The sequence below is a fragment of the Panthera onca genome, chromosome F2 (assembly GCF_046562875.1).
Source record: "Panthera onca isolate mPanOnc1 chromosome F2, mPanOnc1 haplotype 2, whole genome shotgun sequence".
Classification (NCBI taxonomy): Eukaryota; Metazoa; Chordata; class Mammalia; order Carnivora; family Felidae; genus Panthera; species Panthera onca.
In genome coordinates this window covers 63568086-63596033 of record NC_138356.1, presented here as the reverse complement: position 1 = coordinate 63596033, position 27948 = coordinate 63568086, and the positions used below count along the sequence as shown (strand labels likewise).

Sequence of the window (27948 nt, the reverse complement as noted above, 5' to 3'; positions counted from 1 at the left end):
GACAAACCCTCATGAGTCAAAGGCCAAAAGTGCGGTGGAGAGAAAACAAGGGGCTCCTTCCCTTCCAGCTCTCTTACAGAGAGAGAGAGAGAGAGAGAGAGAGAGAGAGAGGGCTGCTTGTTTTCTCCTCGGGTCTCCGTGGCAGGCACTGCGCACTCAAAAGTCCTGTGAGACATGACAAGAGCTGCCTGTTTTCAAATGCCACCATATATCCAAAGAAAGGTCAAGAGTGTTACCTACATAACTGCATTTTATCTGCATAGCAGATACCACAATCCTCATTTTACTGGTGAGAAAACTGAGGCACAGTGAGGTTAAATAGATAGCTCACATTTTTGTAGCAAGGAAGAAGAAACCTCGTGTATGAAGTTAAGGCCCATAACTACCAAGCTAGGTGGATATATATATATATATATATATATATATATATATATATATCGATCTATCTTTCGATCTATCGATCTATTTTTTTCTTGTTGTAGAACAACATATGACTCCTGCATCCTTTTCGTGTGAGCTGATAACCCAGGCCAATTGTATGAACCCATTTGGCCCTGCAGGGTGATGTCCAGATTCCCTAGAGTGGCACAGGAGGCTGGTCAGAGTCCAAACCCACACCCTCCTCTCTAGAATCCGCCTCCCACACCTGGGGCTCCTGCCTGCAGGAACTATTTTCAGTTCGCTCGTGGCAATGGACAGCCTTTGTCGGTGGTGTTGTCTTGCTCCGTGATGTCCTCCTCCCTCTTCTCCTCCTGGCTGACTCCTTACAGTCCTTCCAAAATGAGTGTGAGTATCACCCCCTTTCTCCTTCTATAAGCTGAAAAAAAAAAAAAATGAGAATGATACGACCCGACATGTTGCCAGGGGGCTCCAGGGCATTTCTGTAGACCTTCCTCAAGCCCTTCTCAGCACAATAAAATTCTGGGATGCTGACTCCTTGTTCATCATCTGGAAGGACCCAGAAAACAGAGGGGAACAGACTCTGATCATCATTGGTGGTAGACTCTGGCAGCAGCCCAAGGAACCCCTGGTTTGTACCCACACCTGGGAGTGGCCAGGCTGTTTCCCACAGCATCTTTTTAACAGCTGCTGAAGGAAAAATTTAGACAATTGAAAAAAAAAAGTAGTCAATGAATTTGAGACATCTGTGGACATCAATAACCAAAACAGCTACTTTATTAAAACAATTTCCAATGCTTTCATAATTCAAAAATTAAAATAGTTATAGCCATTACTACTTTGCATTACATGTTATAATAATGTGTTAGCGTTTTTGTATAGTGTCTTTGTGTTATACTTGACTTTGAGCAGTGGGTCACCCAGCAGGGAGGTCACCCAGCAAGGTGCCTTGTGGAAGTGGAGAGGATGCCAATTTAGAGGACCCAGATTCCACTTTCTGGTTGAGTGATTGGGCAAATACCCAATTTTTCTAGAGCTTCTGTTTCTTTTTGTCTAAAACGTCAGTAATAGGCGAGCCTCCCCGGCATTGTTTGGAGGCCAAATGATAGCATGATTGTGAAAAGCGCTTTTGTAAATTGTAGCATGCTCGAAGGAGAGTGAAAAAAAAAAATGGTGATATTATTTCGGAGAATGTTACAGGAACTTATACAGTAAACCGCTGCCCACCGTTAACCTGGAAACGCTAATTCAGGGAACTCATCAGCGGCACCGCAGGAAACTTGTGCAGCAAAATCCTTTTGGAAGCAGGGGAGAAAATCCCACGGAATGAAGGAGAAACGCAAATCAAACCTCGCGGAGACTCTCCTTGAAAGATTACGGGATGAAAAATTAACTTGGCACAGTTGGGGGTGGGAATGTGGACGCCTGCACTGGATGCCCCGTCTTCGGCCTCCGGACACTTTCCTTCCCCAAAGCCATTTTAGTCAAAGGTCATGTGTGAGTCTTGTCAAAGGCCAGCTTCCAATGGAATCATTGTCCCCCGGGACAGCGGCCCCCTGACTACATCTGCATTGGAGAAATCCCAAAAGCAAACGGCCCAGTGCAAACAAGAGCAGCCCGGGGCAGCCGTCCCGGGGCAGAGCTCACAGGTCCGCCCGGCCGCAGCAGAGGCCGCGTCCGCAGCGCCCGGGGCCCGACCAGGCGCCCAGACGCCCGCAGCATGACCCGCCGCGCCGATCGGGTACGGTAGGCGCCTCTCTCTTCCCGTCCTCCATTGCTGGGGCTCCCGAGTCCAAGCTGCCGTTCTGTCAGCCGGGAAACCTTGCAAGGGGCCTCCAGATTTGCCGGAAAACGGTCCCTGTTGGGCTGCGTTCCCGTGCACTCAGCTGGAGCATTTGCAGGCGCGCCGGATGCAGAGCTTAACTCGTTCCGAGTTTCCGTTGCCAGGGAATGTTTGGGTTTGCGAACACTGCGCCTCTCGTTTCTGGAAAACGAGCCGGTGGAACTGGCGGAGAGGGGTGGTGGACGAGTCTCCGTTCACCAGAGCTCGAACCCGTGCCAAGCGGGAGCTCCCCGGGGGCACAGCCAGTCTCGGGGTGCTGTGAGTGTGAGTTCTCCCCTCCCGCGGCCGCGAGAGGCTCCGCGTTTTGTTTATTACCTGTCGGACAACGGCTTTTTGCAGGAGGGATGGGGAGTTTTAAAGCCATCTGTTTCGGTAATGTTCTCTGGGAGCCTACACTTGCGTCCAAAGGAAACAGAATCATCTCGCAGATGGAGGGAGCCCCTTCCACAAGGCGGGGTCCCCCTCCCGGGCGCCACAAAGGAAAGATTTGATTGGCGTGCACACAGCCGGGCGGCCGGTCTCTCGGCCCTTTGTACTTAACTATTTGAACAAGTCTTGCAAATGGATCTGGCTAATTTTGGATAAGAGTGGAGGGAGCCTGGGGTCTCGGCGGAGTAGGGGTGCTTTTGATCTGGACTTGGAAACCTCCCAGGGCAAACAGAGCAGGTGGGGAGGATCGGAAGGGGCGGTGGGCACAGCCCGCGCTCGGGCGCTAGCGGCGGGTCAAAGGGTTTCGGCCGCTGCACTGCCACACTCTGGTTTCAGTTTAACAGGTTAAGCCCAGAGCCATTTCTCACTGATAAAGGGAATGAAAACAAAAGGCTTTCTAGCGCTCAGCAGGACGGAGAGGGAAGCCGGCGGGGGTATTTGTTTATGTCGTTTACCGCACGCACGCCCAGCTGCACACAGCACCGCAGCTCTCCACACTGCAGTTCCTGAGATGTTAACTGAGCCGCTGCCCTCCCTCCCCTGCAGCTGCCATCTCCATTTTGTCGTCCACCTTCCCACTGCACTTCTCCCAAGGGTGGGTGACACTGGGCGTCTCCACGCCGTCACCGCCCAGTAACTGCTTCCCTGCTCTTCAGCTGGCGTCCACCCTCGCTTCTGAACGTCCACCCTCGCTTCTGAACGCCAAGCTCGGTCAGGGCCGCCGGAGACCTCTCTGAACCCGAGAGCAAGTTCAGCTCTCCGCCGGCCTCTCTGTGTCATTTTGAACTGTTGCTCGTCCCCTCCCCCACCCCCGCTCCATGTCATTACTCTCTCTTGGGTTCTGTGATACCACACTTTCCTGGTCTCCTCTGACTTTGTAGTGCCTTTCAGAGGTCCTCTCTGCATGGGCATTGGCGGATCCGACTGTTGAAGATTCTCTTCCCCTGGGAGATCTCATCTATTCCCATGGCTGCAACCATTACGTACAAATCTGGGTCCCACCCTGATCTTTCTTCTAAATACCAGCCTTTAATACAGAACATCTCCATTTTGATGTCCCTAGGAGCACATTGAAATCAGCATACCCAAAACTGAATTTGTCTTCTCCCCCCTCCTCCCAGGCCTGCCCCTCCTCTTCCACTGGCCACTACTCAAATGACCTTCCCAGTGTCCGGGCCAGACACAACAGAATCGTCCTAGGTGACTTCCTCTCTTTTATTCACCACACCTGATCAGTCTCCACTCTACCTGCTCAATATAATTCACATGCACAACCCCCCTCCGTCTTACCTGCCACGGTTTTGGTTGAAATCAGTACCACCCCCAAATGGATTCTGGTCACAACTTCCCATTAGTCTCATTTGAGGCCAGCACTACCCATCTCGTGCCCTCTATCTTGTCACCATACTATGTCCAATGAGCTTTCTAAAACGCAAATATCATCGTACAGATCTGTTCTGAAAAGTTGTCTGTAGATTCCTCTTTTTTTTTTTTTTCCTTTTGAGAGTAGTGTTGGCATACACACGTTCTCCACAACTTGCCTTTTACCGTCCCCTTCTTATCCTTCACTTCCTCTCCACATTTTATGCACGTTTTTTTGAAAATGTAGGCTCATTAAATTATTTATAAAACATGACTTTCCTCCTTGTCCTTCTGTTAGGTCAATGTCTTACTTCTATTTTCTCCTGAAGAATCAGCTGAGAGCTACTTTCTTTTAGAAACCACCCAGACCATCTGCTCTCCATCCTCCAGAATGGGTTAGGTATCCCTCCCATATTTTTCCAGAACTTTCTTTATTCCTTCTTTCAGAGCATTCACCCTTCTTTCTTGCAAATATCTATTTGTCTGCCTCCTACTAGCCTGTAAACTCCTCAATTGCAGGGATCAGCTCTTTTTGTCTTAGCATCAGCCCAGCTGGGATGCTCAACAAATTTGCGGGAATTCTTGCGCAGTTCTTGCCAGTGACTGTTATGTTCAGGCATTGACTAGGATGATAGAGATACAATGCAGTATGATCAAGAACAAAGAGCGATGGTCAACAATGATTATCAGGAAAAGTCATAGTCTTCATGGTTTTAACAAAGGAAGGGTTTACTTTCTAGGTATTTGAGATAATCCCCCAAGTCTCCAGTTCTACCAACTCACTCTCCAGTCCACATCTCAACTAATGAGTGTCTCAGACTGCTACCTGCATCTATCCTAACCTTATCCAAGACCGGGAAAAGCTGCATGAAAAGTCTTTTCCAATTTTGCTTTGGCTTTGTGAAGGCAAAGGAGTCCTTTTCACTTGGAACCTGGCATGGGAAGAGGGTACTGAAGGCCAAGATAGGTGGGCTTCTGAGCCTTTTGATAAGGTGGTACCTGAGACACAAGCTGGTGTCTTCTGATACCAGAGAAGGTCTGCAAGGCCTGGGAAGGCACCAGCAGGTGAGATCTCTAAGGGCGGCTTGGGCATGGTAGAGGCTCTGGCAGACGAGAGATGAGAAAATGCAGCTTTGGTTTTCCAAAGAGAGAAAGATATGTGTCTGAAACTCTAGACAGAGGTGAGTGACAATTAGGTTCTACAGAGAGTTTTCGAAACTGCAAGCTGTTCTCACTTGGAGCCATGGTCCTTTTGAGATCTGGGTGGACATTACCCTTCTCAGCAAAAATGGACAATATGCAGCACAAGGCACTTTCTGTAAACTTTCAGGAAGTTCATACAAGTCCACTCTTGGATTCCTTTGAGTTGACATGAACCTCAGGTTAAAAATCTCTAGTCAAAGGATTAATTCATTCAACAGACATTTGGGAGGGTAGGTGGTGATTAGCAGGAGCCAGCACATGTCCAATTAAGTGTATTTTCTCTTTTGAGAGGATCCCAGTGTAATGTGTGGTATTGAATCTGGAGTCACAGGACCTGGGCTCACATCCCTGCTCTGGCACTCACTAGGTGTGTGACTTTCTCTCTGAATCAGAGTTGTATTATTTATTAAAAAGGGATAATAGGTATTGGGGGTTTTAACTAAAATAAAGCACCTTGAATATGGTTGTACAGAATTGTCATCAATCAATTAAAAAGCTTGATTTTAGGAAGGGCCCCGATCTTGCAAAATTCTTCTGGATTAGAAGGATGCGCGTGGGTTAAATTAATACCCGGTTGAACGCATTTGTTAAAGGAGATTAGATTGGCAGGTGGATGTCTTTGGTGGTATGCTCTGGGCTGTGTCCTTACCCCGCTTTTATTCAATGTCGTTGATGTCCATGAATGCATAACACATTGATCACATTTGCTTAGAAAAGGGCATAAGGATTAGGGGTCCAGAAGCTATCAATCAGTTGTGGTCTATTTTGCCTTTTTAGATTGTAGGGAAGTATGCAGAAATAGATACAGAATGTATTTTGCGTGGATCATAAAAGTCAATTGCAAAATTACTGGGTATATCTGTGTGAGACAGAGAGCGAGAAAGGGATGGGAGAGTGAGAGATAAGAGAGGAAGCGGGATAGAGAGAGGGGAAGAGAGAGGAGGGACAGAGTGGAGGGGCAGGAAGTGACAGAGAGGGAAAGTTCGGGATAGAAGTTGTGGTTTCATATAGTTAAGATTTAGGAGTTTAAACTGACAATAAAACCAATAGTGATCTGTTTCTTCTAAAATAATGTTAGGTTTTATGTAAAAAGATATAGAAAATAGAACATGGAAGGTGACAGTCATTCTCTGTATTGTGCAGACTGTATCAGAACAATTGTATCTAGTTCTGATGGATACATATTAATTCATTAGCATTTATTAATTTTTGTAAGTTTATTTTTTGAGAAGGAGAGAGAGAGAGAGTGGGGAAGGGGCAGAGAGAGAGGGGGACAGAGGATTGGAAGCAGGCTCTGTGCTGACAGCACAGAGCCTGATGTGGAGCTCAAACTCACAAACCATGAGATCATGACCTGAGCCAAAGTTGGACACTTAACCGACTGAGCCACCAGGCACCCCCATTAGCATTTTTTAAAGCATTTATTATGTACCAATCATTGTGCCAGATGCTGATGATTAATGGTGCTGAAAATGGTAGACCTGCTTTCATGGAGCTCACAGTCTGGCAAAGGTGCCAGAAGAATAAGGAGATGATTTCAATTCAATGTCATACTTGCTTTCGTAGGGGAAGCTTAGATCCCTGTAGAACCACCTAGGAAGAGATATTTAATCCAAGCTTAATGGGACCAGGGTAGACTTTTAGAGGAAATGATGTTTAAACTGAGACCCGAAGGCTGAGTAAGGGTTCTCAAGAGTGCAGGAGGGAGGAGTTCCAGGCAAATGTAACGGTACCCTTCAGTAGGCTGAAGGCAAGAAGCCTGTTCAAGGAACTGAAAGAGGGGGTGCAGAGAGCTGAGGGGATGAGAGAGATGAGATAGAGTGGTGGTAGGAGCTAGAACTAGAGCTGTAATTGATCCTCAGGAGAATAAGGAATCATTGAAGACTGTGAACAGGGCAGGGTCCCAATCAGTTTTGTGTTTTGGAAAGATCATTCTGGCTGCTGAATGGACAGTGGCTTGGAGAGATGGTTGACGAGGGAGGTGTGGTGGTAATATAAACAAGAGAAGATGGTGGCCCCATCCAAAATGGGAGAAGGAGAAGGACAAGCGTGGAACAACTCAAGAGCGAACTAGGACATAGGAAGCAAGTAGTGACCTACTGTGGGAATGCTGTAGGGAGGGCGGCTACAGGACATTTCAGCTGCAAAGGAGAGGATCTAGAAGGCTAGGATGTCTGTCTTTACATCTTTTACTCTCATGTGGAAGAGAGATTAGCATTGTGTTTCTCTCTCTGAGATGGCAGAGCTGGGCCAAATGGGTGGGAGAGTCAGGGAAATAAATTTCAGCTCAATACAAGGAGGAATTTTCTTTCTTTCTTTCTTTCTTTCTTTCTTTCTTTCTTTCTTTCTTTCTTCCTTCCTTCCTTCCTTTCTTTCTTTCTTTCTGTTTATTTATTTTGAGAGAGAGAGAGAAAGAGAGAGAGGCAGGGGCAGAAAGAGAGAGAGAATCCCAAGCAGGCTCCACACTGTCAGCATAAAGCCCCACGTGGGGCTCAAACCCACGAACTGTGAGATCATGACCTGAACCAAAATCAAGAGTCGAACGCTTAATCGACTGAGCCATCCAGGCGCCCACGAGGAGGAATTTTCTAACAGAGCTGTTCCAAGGCAATAAGCATTTTGTCACAGATATTTGAACAAAAACAAACACTTTGTAACTATTCTTGGCCAAGTTGGAGAGGCAGGAATAGAGGTGGCCTGGCTGGATGGGCACTGACATTTCCTTCCAACACAAAGATTCCAGGATTCTGTGTATGAAATTCCAATATCTCAGCCTGGCTGGTGTGATCCAAGCCTTTGTAGGGCAGCCATGGGTCCTGGTTTCCCTGCATAGTCCTGGTGCCTACTGTCTCCTGGTAGCTACTTAGAGTCCTCACTTTCACTGCTGAAGGGCCTTAGTTTGAACAATAAACTTCCTGACAATTCATGCCCTTGACTTAATATTCCTGCCTGGTCCCCTGGCATCCTGTTAGAAACCCTAGGAACTACTCATACTGAACTATTTGTTACTTTCAGAGGAGACTCAGCGTTTTTGCTGCCTGTTTGTTTACTTATGACCTTTCTAATGTCAGGACCACTCCTCCTCTGTCTAACCTATTACTTCATTGAGAATATACTTTTTCATTAAGGCCTAACCTAAATTAAATGCTGAATTTTTGTCAAGCCTTCCTTTAACGTCATAGGCTGCATTTTAGTGTTGAGTATGTAATTATTTTTTATACCTATTTGATCTTCTTCTATTATCCCCTAGAAGCCCAGTACTAAGAACTGTGAAAAATGCAGTAACCCTATGGTATGAATGGTGCTATGTCTAAGGCAAGAACCTTTCAGAAGGGAATTTCTATTTATTAAAAAAAAGTCATATTTTCATTTTGTAAGTGATGCATGCATTTTGTAGAAAAAAGTTAAATAAGGAAAATACCAAGAAGAAACAAAATATTGTCCACATCTTAGTACCTGGAGATAAGCATATTAACACAGGGGTGAATATCTTTCTCTAGGTTTATGCACATGTAGATTTAAAATCAGAATCATGGGTGCCTGGGTAGCTCAGTCAGTTAAGTGTCCGACTCTTGGTTTTGGTTCAGGTCATGATCTCATAGTCCATGAGTTCGAGCCCCACAACAGGCTCTGTGCTATCAGTGTGGAGCCTGCTTGGGATTCTCTCTCTCCCTCTCTCTGTGGCCCTCTCCCACTTGTACTCTAAACAAACAAACAAATAAATAAATAACTTAAAAAAGAATAAAATCAGAATCATGCAAATCCTTCTGTAACTGTTTTTCCTTTAACAACATACCAAGAATATTACCCGATACCATTTATATATTTTTCAAAAACATGATCTTCAATGGGTGTATCGTGTCCCATTCCGTTGCCTCATTATTTGTTTAACAAACTCCTCTTGGTGGACATCAGGCTGTTTCCACTTTTTTGATAGTATAAAAAAATGTTATGATTACCCCCAGAGACACATGTCCATGCACCCATGTATCTATTCTGTAGGGGACATTTATAGTTTCTAAAATGGTAAGACAGTTTATGACAAAAACAGGATACTGAGTTGCTAAGAAAGGATGAGTTAAAAAAAGTCTAATTTCACTTCTAAAAACTTAATTCCTATTCTATGTTATATAGATGTATTTATAAGATATTTTATTTATATGTGTGGATATACTTATTAGCTTTTTTTTGAAATTTAATGAAGGCATCTGATTTGGAAACGTGTCAACAATAGGTAAGCTTGATGCAGAAGTGAGACGTAGCCAATAAATGTTTTTTTTTTTAAAGAATTGAGTTTGAGGGGCGCCTGGGTGGTGCAGTCAGTTAAGCATCCGACTTCAGCTCAGGTCACGATCTCGCGGTCCGTGAGTTCGAGCCCCGCGTTGGGCTCTGGGCTGATGGCTCAGAGCCTGGAGCCTGCTTACGATTCTGTGTCTCCCTCTCTCTCTTCCCCTTCCCCGTTCATGCTCTGTCTCTCTCTGTCTCAAAAATAAATAAACGTTAAAAAAAAAAATTAAAAAAAAAAAAAAGAATTGAGTTTGAAATCTACAAACTTCAGTATCTCTGTGACTATCAGTATGACAAAATTTTATTCCCAAGCCAAATATAAGGAAAAATGGTGACATGTATGTTATAAGATAAAGATAATTTTCTAAAAAGAAAGACACTGCCTAATGTTTCGGTGTCTAGAGAAGGTATGTGGCCATGGCCTTAGATCCTTACTCTGAAGTAAATAATTTATCATCTTAGACACTCAGCAAGCAGGTAGGTCTCCATTTTAAAGTGAAATGTTTTCATCTGGAAGCAGGCATTGGTTGGGAAACACTGTGAGTGAATTTGGTGACTTTTTAACAAAATAAATAGAAGATGTTGTCACAGATTGAATTGTGTCTTTCCCTTGTCTCCCCCTACCCCCAACCAGTTGAAGTTCTAACCCCGAATACCTCAGAATGTGACCTTATTTGGAGGTAAGGTTTGTATTAGTCTGGACACAATCAATAAGTCTCACACACAGACACACACACACACACACACACACACACACACACACACACACATCTTCTATTGATAAACTATCTTTATCTCTCTGTCAGCTAATATAGAAAGAGTTATTATAGGAATTGGCTCATATGATTGTGGAGGCTGAGAAGTCCAATGATCTGTTGTCCACAAGCTGGAGAATCATGCAAACTGGTGTTGTAATTTAGTTTGAGTCCAAACAATGAGAGGCTGATGGTGTAAGTCCCAGTCTAAGTCTAAAGGTATGAGAACCAGGAATGTAGATATATGAGGGCAGAAAAAGATGGTTGTCACAGCTCAAGCTAAAAGAGCAAATTTGCTCTTCCTCCTCAGGACCTCAGTGTATTGGATGATGCATTGGTGAGGGTGATCTTTTCTACTCAACTGATTCAAATGCTAATCTCTTCCAGAAACACCCTCACAGACAGACCCAGAAATGTTTTACCAACTATTGGGGCATCCCTTAGCTCAATCAAATTGGCCCATAAAACTAACCATCACAGGTTCTGCACAGAGGTAATCAAAGTAAAGTGAGATCATCAGGGTGTGTCCTACTCCAGTATGACTGGTGTCCTTATAAAAAGGGGAAATTTGACACAGAGATATTCACAGAGGGAAGAGGGTGGGAAGAAACACAGGGAGAATATGGCCATCTACAAAGCCAAGAAGAGAGACCTGGAACAGATCCCGCCCTCACAGCCCTCACAGGGATCATAGGGAACTGACCCTGCCGACATCTTGACTTCGGACTTTCAGCCTCCAGCACTGTGAGTCAATACATTTGTGTGGCTTAAGCCATTTGTGATACTTTGTCATGGCTTTCTACAGACTTAGATTAATACAGATTTCATGAGAGCTTAATTCCCCTAGCATGGTTTCAGCTGGTAACACTCAACACATTATTTTGCTCTTCAGTCACCAGAGATTCTGCTGTTATTCATAGGAATGATAGATGACAGAGTCTTGCTGTTTCCAGTTAGCAAAGCATTTCCATATCCATGATCTCCTCTGACCCTGACCAAAGCATAAGAGATGATAATTCTTATATCTCTGTTTTAGGGATAGGAATTGGAAGTTGAGACGAGATCAAGGTTGTACAGCTTGGAAGTGGTCGAGCTGAAACTCAAACATGGACTTTTGATTCTAAATACTATACTATTAATTAAAACAGTGCCTCTCACCTTCATGGACATGCCAAATACCATCTTTTGTCTTTAAAGTTTGAAAAGATATGGGCTGTGGCATGCTAAGCCACATCTCTCTCTCTCTCTCTCTCTCTCTCTCTCTCTCTTTCTAAATCCCCTGAGAAAGATTTTATAATCTGACTTGTTGGAAGATATCTGATGCCTGAAGGCACCAGCTCCTCCTCCCACATCTTCATTATCAAATATTTATCAGGAATTTAGGCGCCAGTGTTTATGTGCGCAGAATATTTCTTCTCCACTCAGAAGCTTTGTTTACTGCCAAACTGGGCTCTCTTAGTACACAGTTTGATTGCTGACAAATCCAATTGCAAAACTTCGGACGTGTTGGACATAATTGGGTTTTTCCATCATTAATACTGCTCAGATATTAATTCAACATAGTGACATGAGGGGTGCCTCACAGTTTCCAGAAGCTGCTTGACTTTAATCAGCAGGAACAAATGCAAGATTATTGCACTTTTTCCTTGGGTGACCTAAGCTTGTTCTTGGCACCCGTGAGTGCAGAGCACTGGTTGTCTTATAAGTATTTCAGTGGCTTCTACCCAGGGGACTTATTAGTTTTGAACCTTGGGGATAATTCCATAAGAATGTAATTCTTTTCTTCGCCGAAGGAACAAAATGTTGCTTGTGTTGGGTTATTCTTGTTATGCGATAAAACCGGTGATTTCCAAATTGCAGAATCATAGAAGCCTATAGGTAGTTTGTCAGATTTGGGAAAAAAACAGACAAGCAAAACAAGACAGGCAACAACAACAACGGGAAACCTCAGGATTTCCCGGTTAAATTTCTATTTCAAATAAACAATAAATTATTTTTTAGTTTAAATATGTCCAAAATATTGAAAACACTAAAATCTATTGTCTCTGGAAGTCCTTCCTATAAAGTAAAATTAGGAGTAGAGTGTTGGTAATTTCTCAGTATCTCAAAAGAGTTTATGAAAGTTATACATTTACCCATGTAAGCCTTCAGAGGTTCTTGACAATGTTAAATTAACTTAGTTTTGGTTGGGTTTTTTTTGGACCAACTTGAAAGCACTAGTCATCTTATGATGAAACCATAATTATACTATCTTTTTTGATGACTTCTTGTATTCTAGGGATCGTGCAAAGCACATACATTATCTCATGTAATCTTCAAAGCCAGAGATGGGCAAACTATAGCCCTGCTCTGGTGGCTGTTTTGTAATAAAGTTTTATTGGAACACAGTCACCCCCATTTGTTTCTGCAGAGTCCGTGTGTGATTTTACGCTACAATAGCAACTTGAATAGTTATGATAGTGATCATTGCATGGCCTGCAAGACCTAAAATATTTATCATCTGGCCCTTTACAGAAAAAGTTTGCCTACACCTGCTCAAAACCCCCCTGGGATGGAGTTCCTGTTATTCTCATTTTTAGAACGAGGAAAAGTAAAGGCCTAAAGAGGTTAAATAACTGGCCAAGGTCTCATAGTTCTTAGGAGGCCAATGCCTTATCCATGAGGCATCTGGGGCTTCTCACAGCTCTTAGAATTCAAACTAAGGTCTGTTAGATTCCAAAACTTCTGCTCTTACTACAGGTGGTCTGGAAGGTTGATTGTAGATTGCATCTGTCCTAAATGGGCTTAGCAGTGGGGAACTGATTTGTAATTTTTTATTTAACACCCTTCATCTCAAAGACAAGGCAGATCTGGTGGGTAGTGTTTAAGTGCTCAGGCTCTGGAGCTGCCACTGTTTAAGCCCCGTGTCTACCACTGGATTTCTCTGTACCTCAGTTTCTGCCCCCATCAATTACAGATGATAACAGTACCTATATGTGTGATTGTTCCTCAAGTTCAATGAGTTGATGTCTACAAAGAAATCAGAAGAAATACATGACATGTAGTCTATTTTTTTTTAATTATTATTTTTTTTAAATGTTTATTTATTTTTGAGAGACAGAGAGAGACAGAGCATGAGCAGGGGTGGGGCGGAGAGACAGGGAGACACAGGATCCGAAGCAGGCTCCAGGCTCTGAACTGTCAGCACAGAGCCCGACGCGGGGCATGAACTCACAAACCGCGAGATCATGACCTGAGTGGAAGTTGGACGCCTAACCGACTGAGCCACCCAGGGGCCCCTGTTCTTTTTATTTCAAATAACTATCATCTCAAACTCGGGGTTAAAAAAGAGTTTGGCAAAGTTGAGCTTATCTGCTGCGGTTGGTTGACAGGACACCTCAACCAGGAGATCTACAGAGCATGGCGGCCCCTGCTTGTCAGGTAACAGGTAACAGCTAAGGTAGACACTCTTCCAGCTTCTCTGTGAGAGACGTCTTCGGCCTAACTATGTCTTTTAGTCCTTGGCTAGCCACATTTGCCTTGGGAAGGCATGTTGTGAGATGTTACAGGGTGTTCATCCAGTGCTCACTGGATCCTAAACCCCTTATTACTATTACCCTCGATTATTTATAGTCTTGACGTCCACTCCCCGCGGCTCTAAATTCACTAAAAATGTAGTCAGGCTGCCAGAGGATGACCTTCCTAAATAACACAAGGCAAGCAATTTTCCTAAGAAACACCTCGATCTATAATTTGATCCTTAGGCAAAAACAAGGGAAAAAAAAGTTTTTCCCAGTATTCCTCACCCTCCAAAGCAACTTTTGTGTATGGCATCACTGGGAGTAAAATCTGTATGTAGGACGTAATAAGCATGTTAGAATGGCCTTGATCTTTTGAGGGGATAAAGGATTAAAGTTATTCCCTGAGAGGGATGGGAGCAGAAGGCTTGAAAAATCTAGAAAAATTTCTGACATTGTATACAGACACTTCAGTGGTTAGTCAACATGAAGTAACTAAAGACATGGTCGAGGCTCCTGGAGGCTTGGTTAAAGTGAAGCGACATAAGTGTGCGTGGGCATCAGCAGCAAGGTTCTGCAATTTTCCCAGCATTTCTTGGGTGCCTGGGGACAGGGACAAGAAAGTGGCATTATTTTTCTAGCGTTGAGGCTTAGCACTCCTCTAGGATCCAGAGAGTTCTTGAGAACTCTGGCCTTGGGGGCCGGACTGGGTAGGGACGGAGGGACGGAAGAAGGCCCAAGCCAACTCTGCTGCCATTTCACAGGAAAGTAAAACTGTAAGACACTTGCCTGATCCCTTTCCTCCTCTGTCTGAACCCTCTACACTCTCCTTACAATTTCCTTCCTCTTTCTTCACCGTCCTCTTCCTTTGTTAATATATTCAGCCAGTATTAATTGAATGTCTCTGTGTGCCAGTCACCATGCTAGGCTCTGAACGTAAGAGGAAAGGGGCATAGACTCACTAATATTGTGGAGCTTACAGTCCAGTGGGAGAGGTGTACATGCCAAGAGTTAGGGTAAGTATTCAAAGACAAATAGGTGGGGGGAGAAAGGGAATAACAAGATGACTGGGAAGCAACAGGGTCGAGGGCTCTCTGGGCTGAGAACTGAAGGTTGAAGGAGAGCAGAGAAGTCTGATGAGTTAGTTTCCAAACCCATCCAGCTAGTGAGTGGCCACACTGAAGTTTGAACCCGGGTTTGCCTGACTCTAAGCTCTATCCGCTTTGCCCTAAATCTTAACCCAAAGAGAATTATACTTGCTCTCAAAATGTTTCCACTTAGTTGTGTTGTACTCCTGCGAAGCAACCTGAATAATAAGAAGGAAAATCATTCATTCATTCACCCCATCTGATCATCTACGATGGGTTAGCACAATGTGCACTAAGTGCAAAGTGCAGCTGTGAGCACCATTGCTGAGGAGTGCTGAGGAAAGCATTGTTAGGCCGGAGTTGACGTGATACAGCCAGTCGGCAAGCCCTTCAAATTCATCACAATACCCCCTTTACTCCACAGGATCGACCCTCATTAACATGCAGGCCATGTGCATCCTACTTGCTTATTCCTTTGATTCCTAGACAAACACCAGCCTAATAAAGAGGCAAACAAGTCTGTGCAGGACACAAGTCTGCCTGGGAATGCAGGTATTTCTGAGAGATTAGGCTCAGGCTAGCAGGTTGCCACTGGGTGTCTCTTGGCACTCTGGGGGTCAAGGGTAATATTGCTCACAATGCTAATTATACACTGAGACCCACTGCCAAGTGAGGCTGAGAAGGTCTGAAAATTAGAATGGGCGGCCATCTTGCTTTCTGCCTGGGGAATGTGGCTGGTCCCCATGCAGAAAGTTCAACACTTTCTGTGCCAGATGCTGTAGAACTTGCAGGAGATGGTGAAGGTGCAGTCCCTGTCCTCAAGAATCTTTGAGTTCAGTGAAAAGAATTTCAGACGGAACAAATACAACAGAAGGGGCAAGGTCAGGTGGAAAGATCAGGGACTTCAAACCGTTCAGACTGCATTTCAATTCTATCCCCATCACTTACTGTGTAGCTGTGAGCAGATTATTTAATCTTTCTGGGTCTTGGTTCTTCACTCGTAAAATATGATTCTTTACTTCATGCTATTTTATAACCACCTTCATAGATGGTGTTATATTTATTATTGTCACCATGAGAATATGGCAGATTGTTGTTTTAACACTGGACGACTTTTGGCAAATTATTCAAACTCTTCATCTGTAAAATAGGATAATCCTAATGGCTTTATTTGCGTAGTTCAAGGGCCAACTGCATTCTCTCCTTGTTCCCACCATCCTGTTTTATTTTTTATTCATAGCTCTTGTCACTAATTGACATATTTGTATAATTTATGACTTTTCCATCCAACAAAATATAAGCTCCATGAGTAGGCACTTGGGTTATTTTGTTAATTGCTGGTGTCTTTTCTGCCTAAAACAGTATTTGCTGCATAAATGGATGAATGAGCAAGTTCATGTTAGATGTTTGGCCAGTGGTTGACTCCCGGTAGGGGTTACTGTGCTCAGTGCCCTTATTATGATTAGATTGTGTTGGGTGCAGTGAGAGGAACCAATACAGAAAGATTGCTCCCAGCTCCATCAGGCGGCGATCTTTGTCCTTACACTGGCATCTCAACTGTGTTGTAGTTGAGTAGAACAACTGGGTCATTGTCAATAGGTCACATGAGATTAACTGCAAAAGTAAGAGTGAGAGAATTTTTATCAATTCTCAGGAAGAAGGGGAAACAGCAGCAGGAAGGGAGAGAAGACTGGGAAAAAAAGAGAAAACAGCATCTTTTGCAAAATGCTTTGTTATCTGAGACCATAGGCTACAAGGCTGTGACTGAGACTGGTCAGCCACAAACCTAGAAGGCATGTAAGACAGGCTGCATCAGTCAGATGACACAAATAGAATACATTGGTATAATGGCTCCAACCTGTAGTTGGTGTGAAAATGAGAAACCATCCTTTACAGAGTCCTTCTTTATCTGAACTCTTAAAGGCACTAGAGAAAAACCCTTCAAATGCCCTCCAAATGTGAGGTTGGAGGAATTTTTGTAATAAACCAAATGTATGGTAGCATAGTGTACTATGAAAAGAAGTACTTAGAAGCTAGACTTTGGTTAGGCAGAGCTGAGTCTGGATGAATCTACATCACCTTGGGCAGGTTACTTAAACTTCTTGAGCGTCTGTCAAAAAGAGAAACCAATACGTACCCTGCAAGACTGTGGAGAGGATTTCTGTGCAATGTCTGGCACATTCTATGTGCTCAGTATATGGTAGCTGTTATTATTAACAATCAATACTACAAGGACTATTTTACTTAATCCCCACAACTCAATGAGGGAGGTGCTGGGTTTACTCCCATTTTACATACCTAGAAGCAGAGGTCTGGAGAGATTTCCTAATTCAGGCCACACAGCTAGTGAGCATCTGAGCCATGACTCTAACCAAACCCGACAGCCCAGGATTTTAGTAATTAACAAGTTGTATAACATCTCTCATTAGAGCCACAGAAGTTTAGCGGGACAATATAAGGTCCAGAACTTCTGCATTGTCTTGCATAATACTCTAGTGGCAAGCTGAGGTCATTTGTATTTCAACTTTGCAGTGGCTCTCTGTTTATAAAGGATTGTAAGAGACCTGTAAGGCTAGGAGAGGCAGTATAAGGTCAGCTTGTCTTATGCCTGTCTTTTAGATGTACCCAAAGTAGATTGCTTAATCTCTTGCTTAAATCCATCAAATGACTTTGTGGAAGGTGTTTCTCCTTTTCTTAGCCTTATCCTGACCAGTGTTCTCTTTCTTTGGCATATTAAATTCCACATGCCAATCCTATACTGTTTATACCCGCCTATAACTATATGTACATTTCCTTCAGGCGATGAAACAGTAAGAACAAAGTGTGTATTAAGGATGCTTCCCTTTCTTTTTGATTTATTAAGAAAAAAATAAAATTGAATTCTGGTTATTTAATTTAATTTGAGTAGCTCTTTGCTGGTCATTACAGAGAGAACTCAGCCTCCAAAGACAGTTTTAAAAAGAGAGGCAACTAATAGAAGCCTAGAGTTGGGAAGGACCTAAAATGTTGTATAGCCAATCTTCTTCTGAATTTCCATACTTTGCCATAATTCTTGACCTCACCTACCCAGCCTTTTCTTCAATAGTAACTGTGAGTTCGTTTTTGATGAGAGAACTCTGGCAGCACTGATTTGCTAGAAAGTTCCTCTTATTGTGAGATGAAGCATGCTTCTCTGTAACTTCTAGTTTTGCCTGAGGAAGTACACAAAATAAAACTCATCTGTCTTGTATTGCCCTTAGAACATTTGAGAAGGACAACCACACCCACCTTCTTCCATCGTCTATGCAAGGCACCCAAGCTGCACAGTCTTCAACCATTGGCCATGGGGGAGTTCATTAAATATCCATTCTCTAAACATCCAGTGAGCCTTTTGAAACAAATCGGATTATGTCACTGCCTGATTGAAATCCCCCCAGTCACTTCTCATCACACCCAAAATGAAACACAAAGGCTCCACTGTGACCTGTGAGGTCCTGCATGGACCAGCACCCGATAGCCTCTTTGAGATCATCTGGGATTATTCCCCTGACTCCACTCTAGCCACACAGGCCTTCCTGAACATACTCGGCTGCTCCTACAAATTAGGGTCTCATTTGCTGTTCCTTCCCTCATTCTATCCAGATTTTTGTTCAGATGTCATCGCTGCTGAAAGACATTCATTACCACCCAACTGAAAATACCTACTGCCATTACTCTTTGTTCTCTTGCTTGGCTTTGTTTCCCTTATCATGTATAAAGTATCTGAAATTATATTACATTTCTTCTCCCACTGGAATGTGGGATCTTGAGGCAGAGGATTTGCTCTGTTCACTTTGCATCCCTAACGCCTGATGGCATACAAGGTGCTCAGTAAAAATTTGTTGAGTAAATAAGCAAGTGAGTGAATGAATGAATGAATGAATGAGTGAATGAATGAATTGGGTAACACGGACTCCTCATCATCCTGGTCATGCCTTTCTCAATGCTGTGTAGTTTAGTGACTTACTAAAACAAGACATCTAAAATAAAGATGGGAGTCCAGATGGGAGTCTAGGCGGTGCCACCTGAACTTTTCTCTCCTGGGTTGGGCAGTCATTGTCTACTAAAGGGACCCAAGATATAATGAGGTCACTTAGAGTTGTGATCAAGCATGGACTTCTATTGGACTTTCAGGTAACAAAAACTCCCAGCTTTCTTTTATAAAAATTGTTACCAGAGAAACAGCTAAAGGGACAGGAGGGTGGACCTTGTCTCAATTCTGCTGTTTATTTTTTTTTAATTTTTTAAATGTTTTATTTATTTCTGAGACAGAGAGAGACAGAGCATGAGCAGGGGAGGAGCAGAGAGAGAGGGTGACACAGAATCCAAAGCAGGCTCCAGGCTCTGAGCTGTCAGCACAGAGCCCGATGCGGGGCTTGAACTCACGGACTGTGAGCTCATGACCTGAGCCGAAGTCAGACGTTCAACCGACTGAGCCACCCAGGCGCCCCTCAATTCTGCTGTTTAAATAGCATGTGCAGAAAGACCACCTCAGGAGCATAACTGGCAGAATATATGAACTGTATCTATAACACATCCTACAAAAAATCTGTAAGACAAGAAGGTTCCCTGGTACTGGAGTAGAGCAGAGATTGAGTGAGCGTATCCTCAGTAGCCCCCACACATACCCACTGCATCCCCACTGCATACCTCTGTGACTTAACAGAGTGTGTTTAACAGGCTTCCACGTCTTCCAGTTAAAACATGCTTCTTATCTCAGTATCCTTGACATCAAGTAGTACTTGGCACAGAGCAAGCTTTCAATAACCATTAGCGTATGTTGTAGGGAGTGCTCACTAAATCTGCCTTGAATCAATATTATATGAATTTGTAAAATTCTGGTTTCTGGAAGTTTAGGTCACTTGTCTGACAATGATCCGCGTTCTCTCTGATCTCCTAGGAACCTTGAAATGATATGGCCATGACGCCCACGGTTCGGGCCAGTCACTTCCTCATTACTACCCGATTCTTTTTTTGGGTGAGAATTAGGTCAGCCTAGGATAGAAGTTAATCTGTGGCTTCTGGTGTGTTCTGATTTAGGAAACATTATCAAGTATTAAAACTTATCAAACATTTATCAGATTCTCTACTTTTTAAAAAAAATTTTTTTTTAATGTTTATTTACTTTTGAGACAGAGAGAGACAGAGCATGAGCAGGGAAGGGGCAGAGAGAGAAGGAGACACAGAATGTGAAGCAGGCTCCAGGCTCTGAGCTGTCAGCACAGCTGGGGCTCGGACTCACGAACTGTGAGATCATGACCTGAGCCGAAGTCAGACGCTTAACCGACTGAGCCACCCAGGCGCCCCTGGATTCTCTACTTTTAATAGACTCATGTTTCTTGCAGCAAATAGTTAATATTCCCATTCCTTTTAGATCTTGCCAGTTTATAATCCTCATTAGGAAATCATGGAGAAGAGAAAACTCCTCCATTTAACAGGTGCTTGAACTTGGACAAGGTGTCTGATATATTTGACCTTGTTTTCTCATATATTGACAATGATAATAGTGTGAAAGCTTTTAAGGAGCTTAAATAAGGCAATATATGTATATATAAGTGTCTCTAGTGTGTTGTCCAGCAAAGAGCAGGCACTTAGGAAATCCTAGCTACCACCTATGGAGTATCTGCTCCAAGCCAGGTATGGTACCATTCATCCACACTTGCTTCCCCTCCCTTCATCCTGTCCTGAACTGTCATGATGTCCCAGTCAGAGGTACGTTAGCTCTGCGACTTTGCCTATGAGCGGGCTTTCAGTTTTACTGATCGCAAAGTAGAAAGAGTGAGTGAGCCTTCATTCTTCTTATAGGGTTTTTTTTTTTTTTTAAGAAGTGTTCTTCAAATGCAAGGCATTAAAAAAATTGTAGTATAATTGACATATAACATTATATAGTTTCAGGTGTCCAATAGAATGATTCTATATTTGTATGTATTACAAAATGATCACCATAATAAGTTTAGTTAACAGCTGTCACCATACATTAACTACAGAATTCATTTTCTTATGATGAGAACTTTTAAAGATCTACCCTTTTAGTGACTTTTAAACATGCAATACAGTATTATTCATTATAGTCACCATGACCTGTACATTACATCCCCATGGTTTATTTATTTTATAACTAGAAGTTTGTATCTTCTGACCCCCTTCGCCCATTTTGCCCACTCCTCACCCCCCCGCTTCTGGGTCTATGAGCTTTTTTTTTAGATTCCGCCTATTAAGTGAGTTCATTCCGTGTTTGTCTTTTCTGTCTGACTTATTTCACTGAGCATAATGTCCTCAAGGCCCATCTGTGTCGTTCCAAGACATTGTTCTTAAATTCCCACAATTGTCCCACAAACTCTGATTACAGGTTGTTGCCATTAAGATTCAAGTCCCTTGAGATCCGTAGGCAAGCACTGGGTTTTCATTTTATTTTGAAATAAAATGAAACAGGAAACTTGATTAAAGTCCTATGGCAGAGGCCCCGAAGTACTCTGAAAGAGATCCTCCTATTTTTAGGAATGTAAAAGGTTTCATCACATACAGGGGCTGGTTAAAAAAGGTTCACACCACCACTCAAATGCTTCAGTCCCTGTTAATTGTAAGTTTCGGAGGGTAACTGAGGTGACTCTGCACATAGCTTGGAAGGAACTGACCTGAGAGCTGAAGGTCAGGGTTAATGTTCCTTTCCTGTGGGTCCAGAGACTTGGAATTTGCTTCACTGCAGGGATAATCTCACTAGCTCTCTCTTTCTTTTTAAGCAGCATTTTTGGAAATATAATTCATAAACCATAGAAACTCACCCTTTTAAACTGTACATTTCAGTGGTTTTTATTACTTTCATGGCGATGTGCAAACAACACCGTAACTTTGGAACATTTTCATCACCCCCAAACAAGACTTCATACCCAAAGCAGTCACTTCCACATCACCTGACAACCACTCATCTACCTTCTTTCTCTATGGATTTGCTGTTCTAGATGTTTTATAGAAATTAAATCATACAATATGTAGCCTTCGTGTCTGGCTTTTTTCACTTGATTATTTTCAAGGTCCATTCATGTTATAACATGTGTCAGGACTTCATTCTCTTTTATTGCTGAATAAAATTTAATTGTATTTATATACTTTATTTTTTTTACCCATTCATCAGTTAATCATTCTGCTGTGAACATTTGTGTACAAGGTTTCATGTAGGCGTATATTTTCAGTTCTTCAGGGTATAGCTAGGAGTAGAATTGCTAGGTCATATGATAACCCTATGACAAACTATTTTCCAAAGTGGCTGCGCTTTTATGATCCTATCAATAATATATGAGGATTCGCATCCTTTCCAGCACTTGTTATAGTCTGTTTTTAATTTGAGCCATCCTAGTGGGTGTGAAGTGGTATTTCATTGTCATTTTGATTTGCATTTCCCTAATGACTAATGGTGTTGATCATCTTTTCATGTATTTATTGTCCATTTATGTATCTTCTTTCTCAAAATGTCTATTCCCATCCATTGAAAAATGTGGGTTATGTGTCTTTTTACTGCTGAGTTTAAGATATCTTTACATATTCTGTATTCTAGGCCCTTATTAGGTATTGATTTGCAAATATTTTCTCCCATGCTATGGACCACATTTTTACTTTCTTGCCATCTTGACAATGACGGCATTCAATCTATGAATGTGGGTGTCTTCCCATTTATTTAGGTCTTTCATAATGTAGTTCAATGACATTATCTAGTTTTCAGCGTACGAATCTAATACTTCTTTTGTTAAATTGATTCATAGTAGTTTAGACTTTTTGATATTATTGTAAGTGCAATTGTTTTCTTAATTTCATTTTAGATTTTCCATAGCTAGTGTACAGAAATACAACTGATTTTTAAAAATATTTAGCTTGTGGGGTGCCTGGGTGGCGCAGTCGGTTAAGCGTCCGACTTCAGCCAGGTCACGATCTCGCGGTCCGTGAGTTCAAGCCCCGCGTCAGGCTCTGGGCTGATGGCTCGGAGCCTGGAGCCTGTTTCCGATTCTGTGTCTCCCTCTCTCTCTGCCCCTCCCCCGTTCATGCTCTGTCTCTCTCTGTCCCAAAAAAAATAAATAAAAAACGTTGAAAAAAAAAAATATTTAGCTTGTATCATGTGACCTTCCTGAATTTCTTTATTTGTATAGTTTTCCTTCAAGTTTTTATTTAAACTCTAGTTAGTTAACATATATGGTAAAATTTGTTTCAGGTGTATAATTTAGTGATTCCTCACTTACATACAATATCCAGTGCTCATCTAATAGTTTTTAAAGGATTCATTAAGATTTCTATATACAAGTTCATGCCTTATATATAGATAGCTATATTTGTTCCTTTCCAATTGGAATGCCTTATATTTGTTTTCTTGCCTAATTGCCCTGCCTAGAAGTGCAGTGTTGAATAGAAGTGGTTAGAGAAGACATCCTTGTCTTGTTCTGGATCTTAGGGGGAAAGCATTTAGTCTTTCACCATGAAGTTAGCTGTTAAGTTTTTCACAGAAGTCTTTTATCAGTCAGAGGAAATTCCCTTCTGTTTCTAGATCGATGAATGTCACTAGCTCCTGTTTGCTTGCAAGGGGAATCACAGAAATAGCAGTTCTGCTTCCTCTCCAAGAGGGCACCATTGTGCTGCTAAGCATGTGATGATGGCATTCTAGTAGCGAGCATAAACTTCCTTTTAGGTTTGTGTTTATATTCAAACAAATTTCTTGAGTTGAAGCTCAAATTCTTGGGGCTTTCCAGTCCGAATAGAGGGTCTTTGTTATTGTAGTTCAAACCTGTGCCTTCAAGGCTGTCCCCAGAGTCACCCCACCCTTTACCATATAAATGCTGCTCATTTTCTCTTGAGGTTAGAGAGAATGTGACAAGAGGTTTGTAACATCTCCAACTTTAATCTATACATAATCTCTCTAAAAGTAAAGGAATTTTCCTAGAATCTATGTCACTGCTAAGCACCTGTTATGTGCTCAGTTCTTTGCTTAATGCTGAGAACATGATAACAGATGTAGTCTTTAGCCTCCTGTATGTAATAGTGTCTAATATTTGCACATTTTCTAAGTTTCAAGCACTGAGCTACTTAACATGCATTATATCAGTTGGTCTTCATATCAACCCTGTGTTATAAGAACTCATGTTATTTTTATTAATAATCCATAGCTTTGGGAAGGCTCTGAATTGACTCAGATTTGGATGAGTGCCATGGAAAGAGGAGGACTTCAGAGCTGAGAAACACCATGAGGAGGCTGGAAATTTGGTTGGACTCCTTAGGGGAGGAGCTTGGCTGGAGTGAAAGATTCTGTCACTTGCCAATGAAAGATCTGGCCTGGGGGTAATTTGGGTCGCATTTTGGCATGTATGTATATATCTGAATACTACAACAAAAGGTTGGATTTAGAAAAGTAGGTAGGGGCACCTGGCTGGCTCAGTTGATCAGGGTCATGAGTTTGAGCCCCACGTAGGACATAGAGATTACTTAAATAAATAAATAAAACTTTTAAAAAAGTGTTTAAATAGTGGAATTAACTTGGTTGTTGTCTTTGTTTATTTTCACAAATTGCACTCCTTGAATGTCCGGTCTTCTGACAAAGTACTGTAGGGAGAAGGGGAGGTGGCTGGTCGGATAGGATCTTGGCTCCCCACTCCCTACTTAAAGTAGAGCAGCTCTGCATTTAGATGTTGGTATTCATTTTAAGATTTTCTTTGAAAATAAGGTTTCGCTGCTTCAAAAAGTGTTACAGATCACTGATTAGCCCAATAATCCTGCTTTACAGTTGAGGAAACATGGGCTTGAAGTCACACAGCTAGTAGTAAGAGAGTAAGGATTGAAGTTCCAATTTGAATTTCTTGATATCAAGTAATTCCTTCAACAAACATTTATTGCCTGCCTATTACATCCCAGGAAAGATGCATAGCTCTGTGAAGCACAAGAATGACTGATCCCTGCATTCAAAAATATCACAAGGGACAGAGAGGCCTAAAAACGGATTTGTAGACAATATGGGAGCAGAGTGGAGGAACCCATTGCTCTGCACAGGAGAGGCAAAATCGGGAGGGAGGGGGGCGCTTCACAGAAGAGTGACACCTGACCTGAATCTTCATGAATATGTTGGAGTTTGCCAGGGAGATTAGGTGGAGAAGGGCATTCTAGGCCAAAGCAACAACATATATTAAAGAATGGATGTGTCACAGGGTACAACTTAATCAAGGAACAGCAAATATTTCTCTAATTAAAAAATTTACCATTTGCTAAGCATTCTTCTGTGCCAGGCATTGTGCTAGGCAATTTACATGGATTATTCCATGTAATACTCTTAAGATTCCTATGAGCTGCATACAGATGAGAAAACTGAGTCTTAGGATGGAGAAGTAATTCGCCTAAGGGTCATGTAAGGTCTCACGGTTAAACAGTAGTAGATTTGAATCCAGGCAACTTGATTTCGAATTTTTAAAAAATATTTTATTTTCGAGAGAGAGAGAGAGAGAGAGAGAGACAGAGAGAGAGACAGAGTGCAAGCAGGGGAGGAAGAGAGAGAGGGAGACACAGAATCCAAAGCAGGCCCCAGGCTCTGAGCTGTCAGCACAAAGCCCGACGCGGGGCTTGAACTCACGAACCGTGAGATCACGATCTGAGCCGAAGTCGGACGCTTAATTGACTGAGCCACCCAGGTGCCCATAGCCAACTTGATTTTGGATTTAGAATCCTATTTGCGTTGCCAAGGGGTTTGGATTTTATGCTTTAGGTCAGTGGTTCTCAAACTGGCAGCAGAATTTGCCTGGTGGGCTTGTTAACACAGATTCTGGGCTCTACCCACCCTGCCCCCACGTTTCTGATTCCATAGATCTGAGGTAGGACCTAAGGATTTATGTTTGTAACAAGTTTCCAGGTGATTCTGTTCCAGGTAGCCCCCAGGATCACTCCTTGAGAACTGCTGTGATAGGGAACCACTGAAGGTTTTGAGATTGGGAGGAGCATCATCAGATTTGCATCTTACGCAGGGACCTCTGGGAATGAGTGGGAATGAATTAAGAGAGGCCTGAATGAAAGGGTGTTTGAAGGGGGCAGAGGGTGCAAACAGGAAGGGCAATTTTGAGGTGAACTGCTCATGCATGTCCTGTAGAATGAGGATGAAGGGAGAATCTAAAATATTCACATAGAAAGACAATTTAGAGGGGCGCCTGGGTGGCTCAGTCGGTTAAGCGTCCGACTTCAGCTCAGGTCATGATCTCGCGGTCCGTGAATTCGAGCCCTGCGTCGGGCTCTGGGCTGATGGCTCAGAGCCTGGAGCCTGCTTCTGATACTGTGTCTCCCTCTCTCTCTGCCCCTCCCCCATTCATGCTCTGTCTCTCTCTGTCTCAAAAATAAATAAACGTTAAAAAATTAAAAAAAAAAAAAAAGACAATTTAGATACTAAGAACGCTCAGCAAGCCCTGAGAAAGGATGGTAATAACTGTAATCAATAACAAGACCCGGTAGACATGGTGTCTGATGAGAAACAAGAGATGGAAGGATTGCAGAAGGTTTCCAGGAAAAGGAAAGAAGCTGGAAGGTGAACCGGTTGTTTGGGTAGCTGCATGCTGCCTGTGTCAAGTTGAGGCCCCCCATGTGGTGTAGTCCAGGGACGTCATGCCATAACGGGAAGAGGACTAAGCTGGCTTAGGAGATCTGGTTCCTCAGACCTGGCTCAATCACTTACTGTCCCGCTTTGGAGATGTCACATAGTCTTTGAGCCTCCATTTCTTCATCTGCAAGTGGAACTGACAGGAGCTTCTCACCCGCGCATGTGAGAGCCTAGAAGGCAAGGGTGGTGAAACTCTTTTCTAATTTTTTTAATGTTTTATTTTATTTTTGAGACAGAGAGAGAGAGAGAGAGAGAGAGAGAGAGAGAGAGAGAATGTGAGTGGGGGAGGGGCAGAGAGAGAGGGAGACACAGAATCCAAAGCAGGCTCCAGGCTCTGAGCCTGACGTGGGGCTTGAACCCACGAACCGTTGAGATCGTGACCTGAGCTGAGGTCGGACGCTTGACCAACTGAGCCACCCAGGCACCCCTGAAACTCTTCCATATAGTGTCATACCCACCCATCTGTGGCGAATATCACACAGTGCACAGTACAAAGCGGACTCACACATGAAACCAGGAGGCTCTCACACACACCATCTCGCCATCTCGCCAAACTGTTACAACCTTCTTCCACTTGCCTGGAAATTTAGCGTGCAGCTTGCAGAGTAGCTGAAAAGAAGTAGACAAACCTTGACTTTCAAGTTTTAAAATGTACTGTAAGCTAGAGTTAGCAACAAAGGTGAGTTATTTCCAGGCAGTAATTCCTTTTAAACCTCAATTATGAATAAATGTATTTTCAGTGTTTAAAGTCCAAAGGAACTTTAAAACAGCTGCCTTAATTGGTTTTTAAAACTACTGACATGTTTTAAAGCTATTAGCCGTATCCCTTATTTGAACTAAGTCTAGAATGTTAGCAAGTGGATATCAATCTCCACGTCTTTTTTGCAATCCAGTTAAACCTTTAGGAGTGACTTTACTGAGTACTGTATGTCATCCTAATCCAATTACATATTCATTAGCTCAGGAGTCACACTTCTTACTTTCCTGCCCCTGAACCCGTGTACCCAGTTCATTAATGGATCTTTTCCCCACCTGCCCCAGTTTTCTCCCAATCCACCACCATGGCCCTCTTGGTGCAAGGTGTCACTAGCTTTTTCCTGGATTACTTCATCATCTCCAAACTGATTTTCTGTGTCCATTCTTGACTCCCTGCACTACATGTCCACACCATACAGAGATTCATCCTTCAACATCGGAGTAACTTTCACCTGCTTAAGCTCTTTTAAGGCTATCCATCACTTATAAGGCAAAGACAATAGCAGCCAACATGACGGACGGAGCCCCACACGAACTGGCCCCTGCTAATCCCTTGACTCATTTCACAACACGCCCGCTTTTGCTCTTGCTGCTCTAGTCAAACCAGCTGTCTTTTCATATCATGGGTGTGCTGTGCCTCTACCCCACGTGGAACCTTTGCACACCCTGTTCGCTCTGCCTAGAATCTTCTCCCACTCTTATT

The 27948-nt window shown here is 43.0% G+C and overlaps 1 protein-coding gene across 5 annotated transcripts in view; it reads left to right on the top strand.

The window, feature by feature from the left end:
- The first annotated feature begins 661 nt into the window (after positions 1–661).
- The window catches only part of ENPP2 (ectonucleotide pyrophosphatase/phosphodiesterase 2), a 111708-nt gene continuing 84421 nt past the window's right edge, over positions 662–27948 (top strand). For 4 of the 5 annotated variants that reach the window (XM_078441591.1, XM_078441589.1, XM_060611217.2 and 1 more), the window contains exon 1: positions 662–786. In XM_078441591.1, coding sequence (XP_078297717.1) covers positions 730–786 — 57 coding nt within the window. In that variant the 5' untranslated portion in view covers positions 662–729. Of the gene's footprint in view, positions 787–1687; positions 2141–27948 lie in introns of those variants that run through there. The other variant, XM_078441590.1, reaches the window with a different exon arrangement.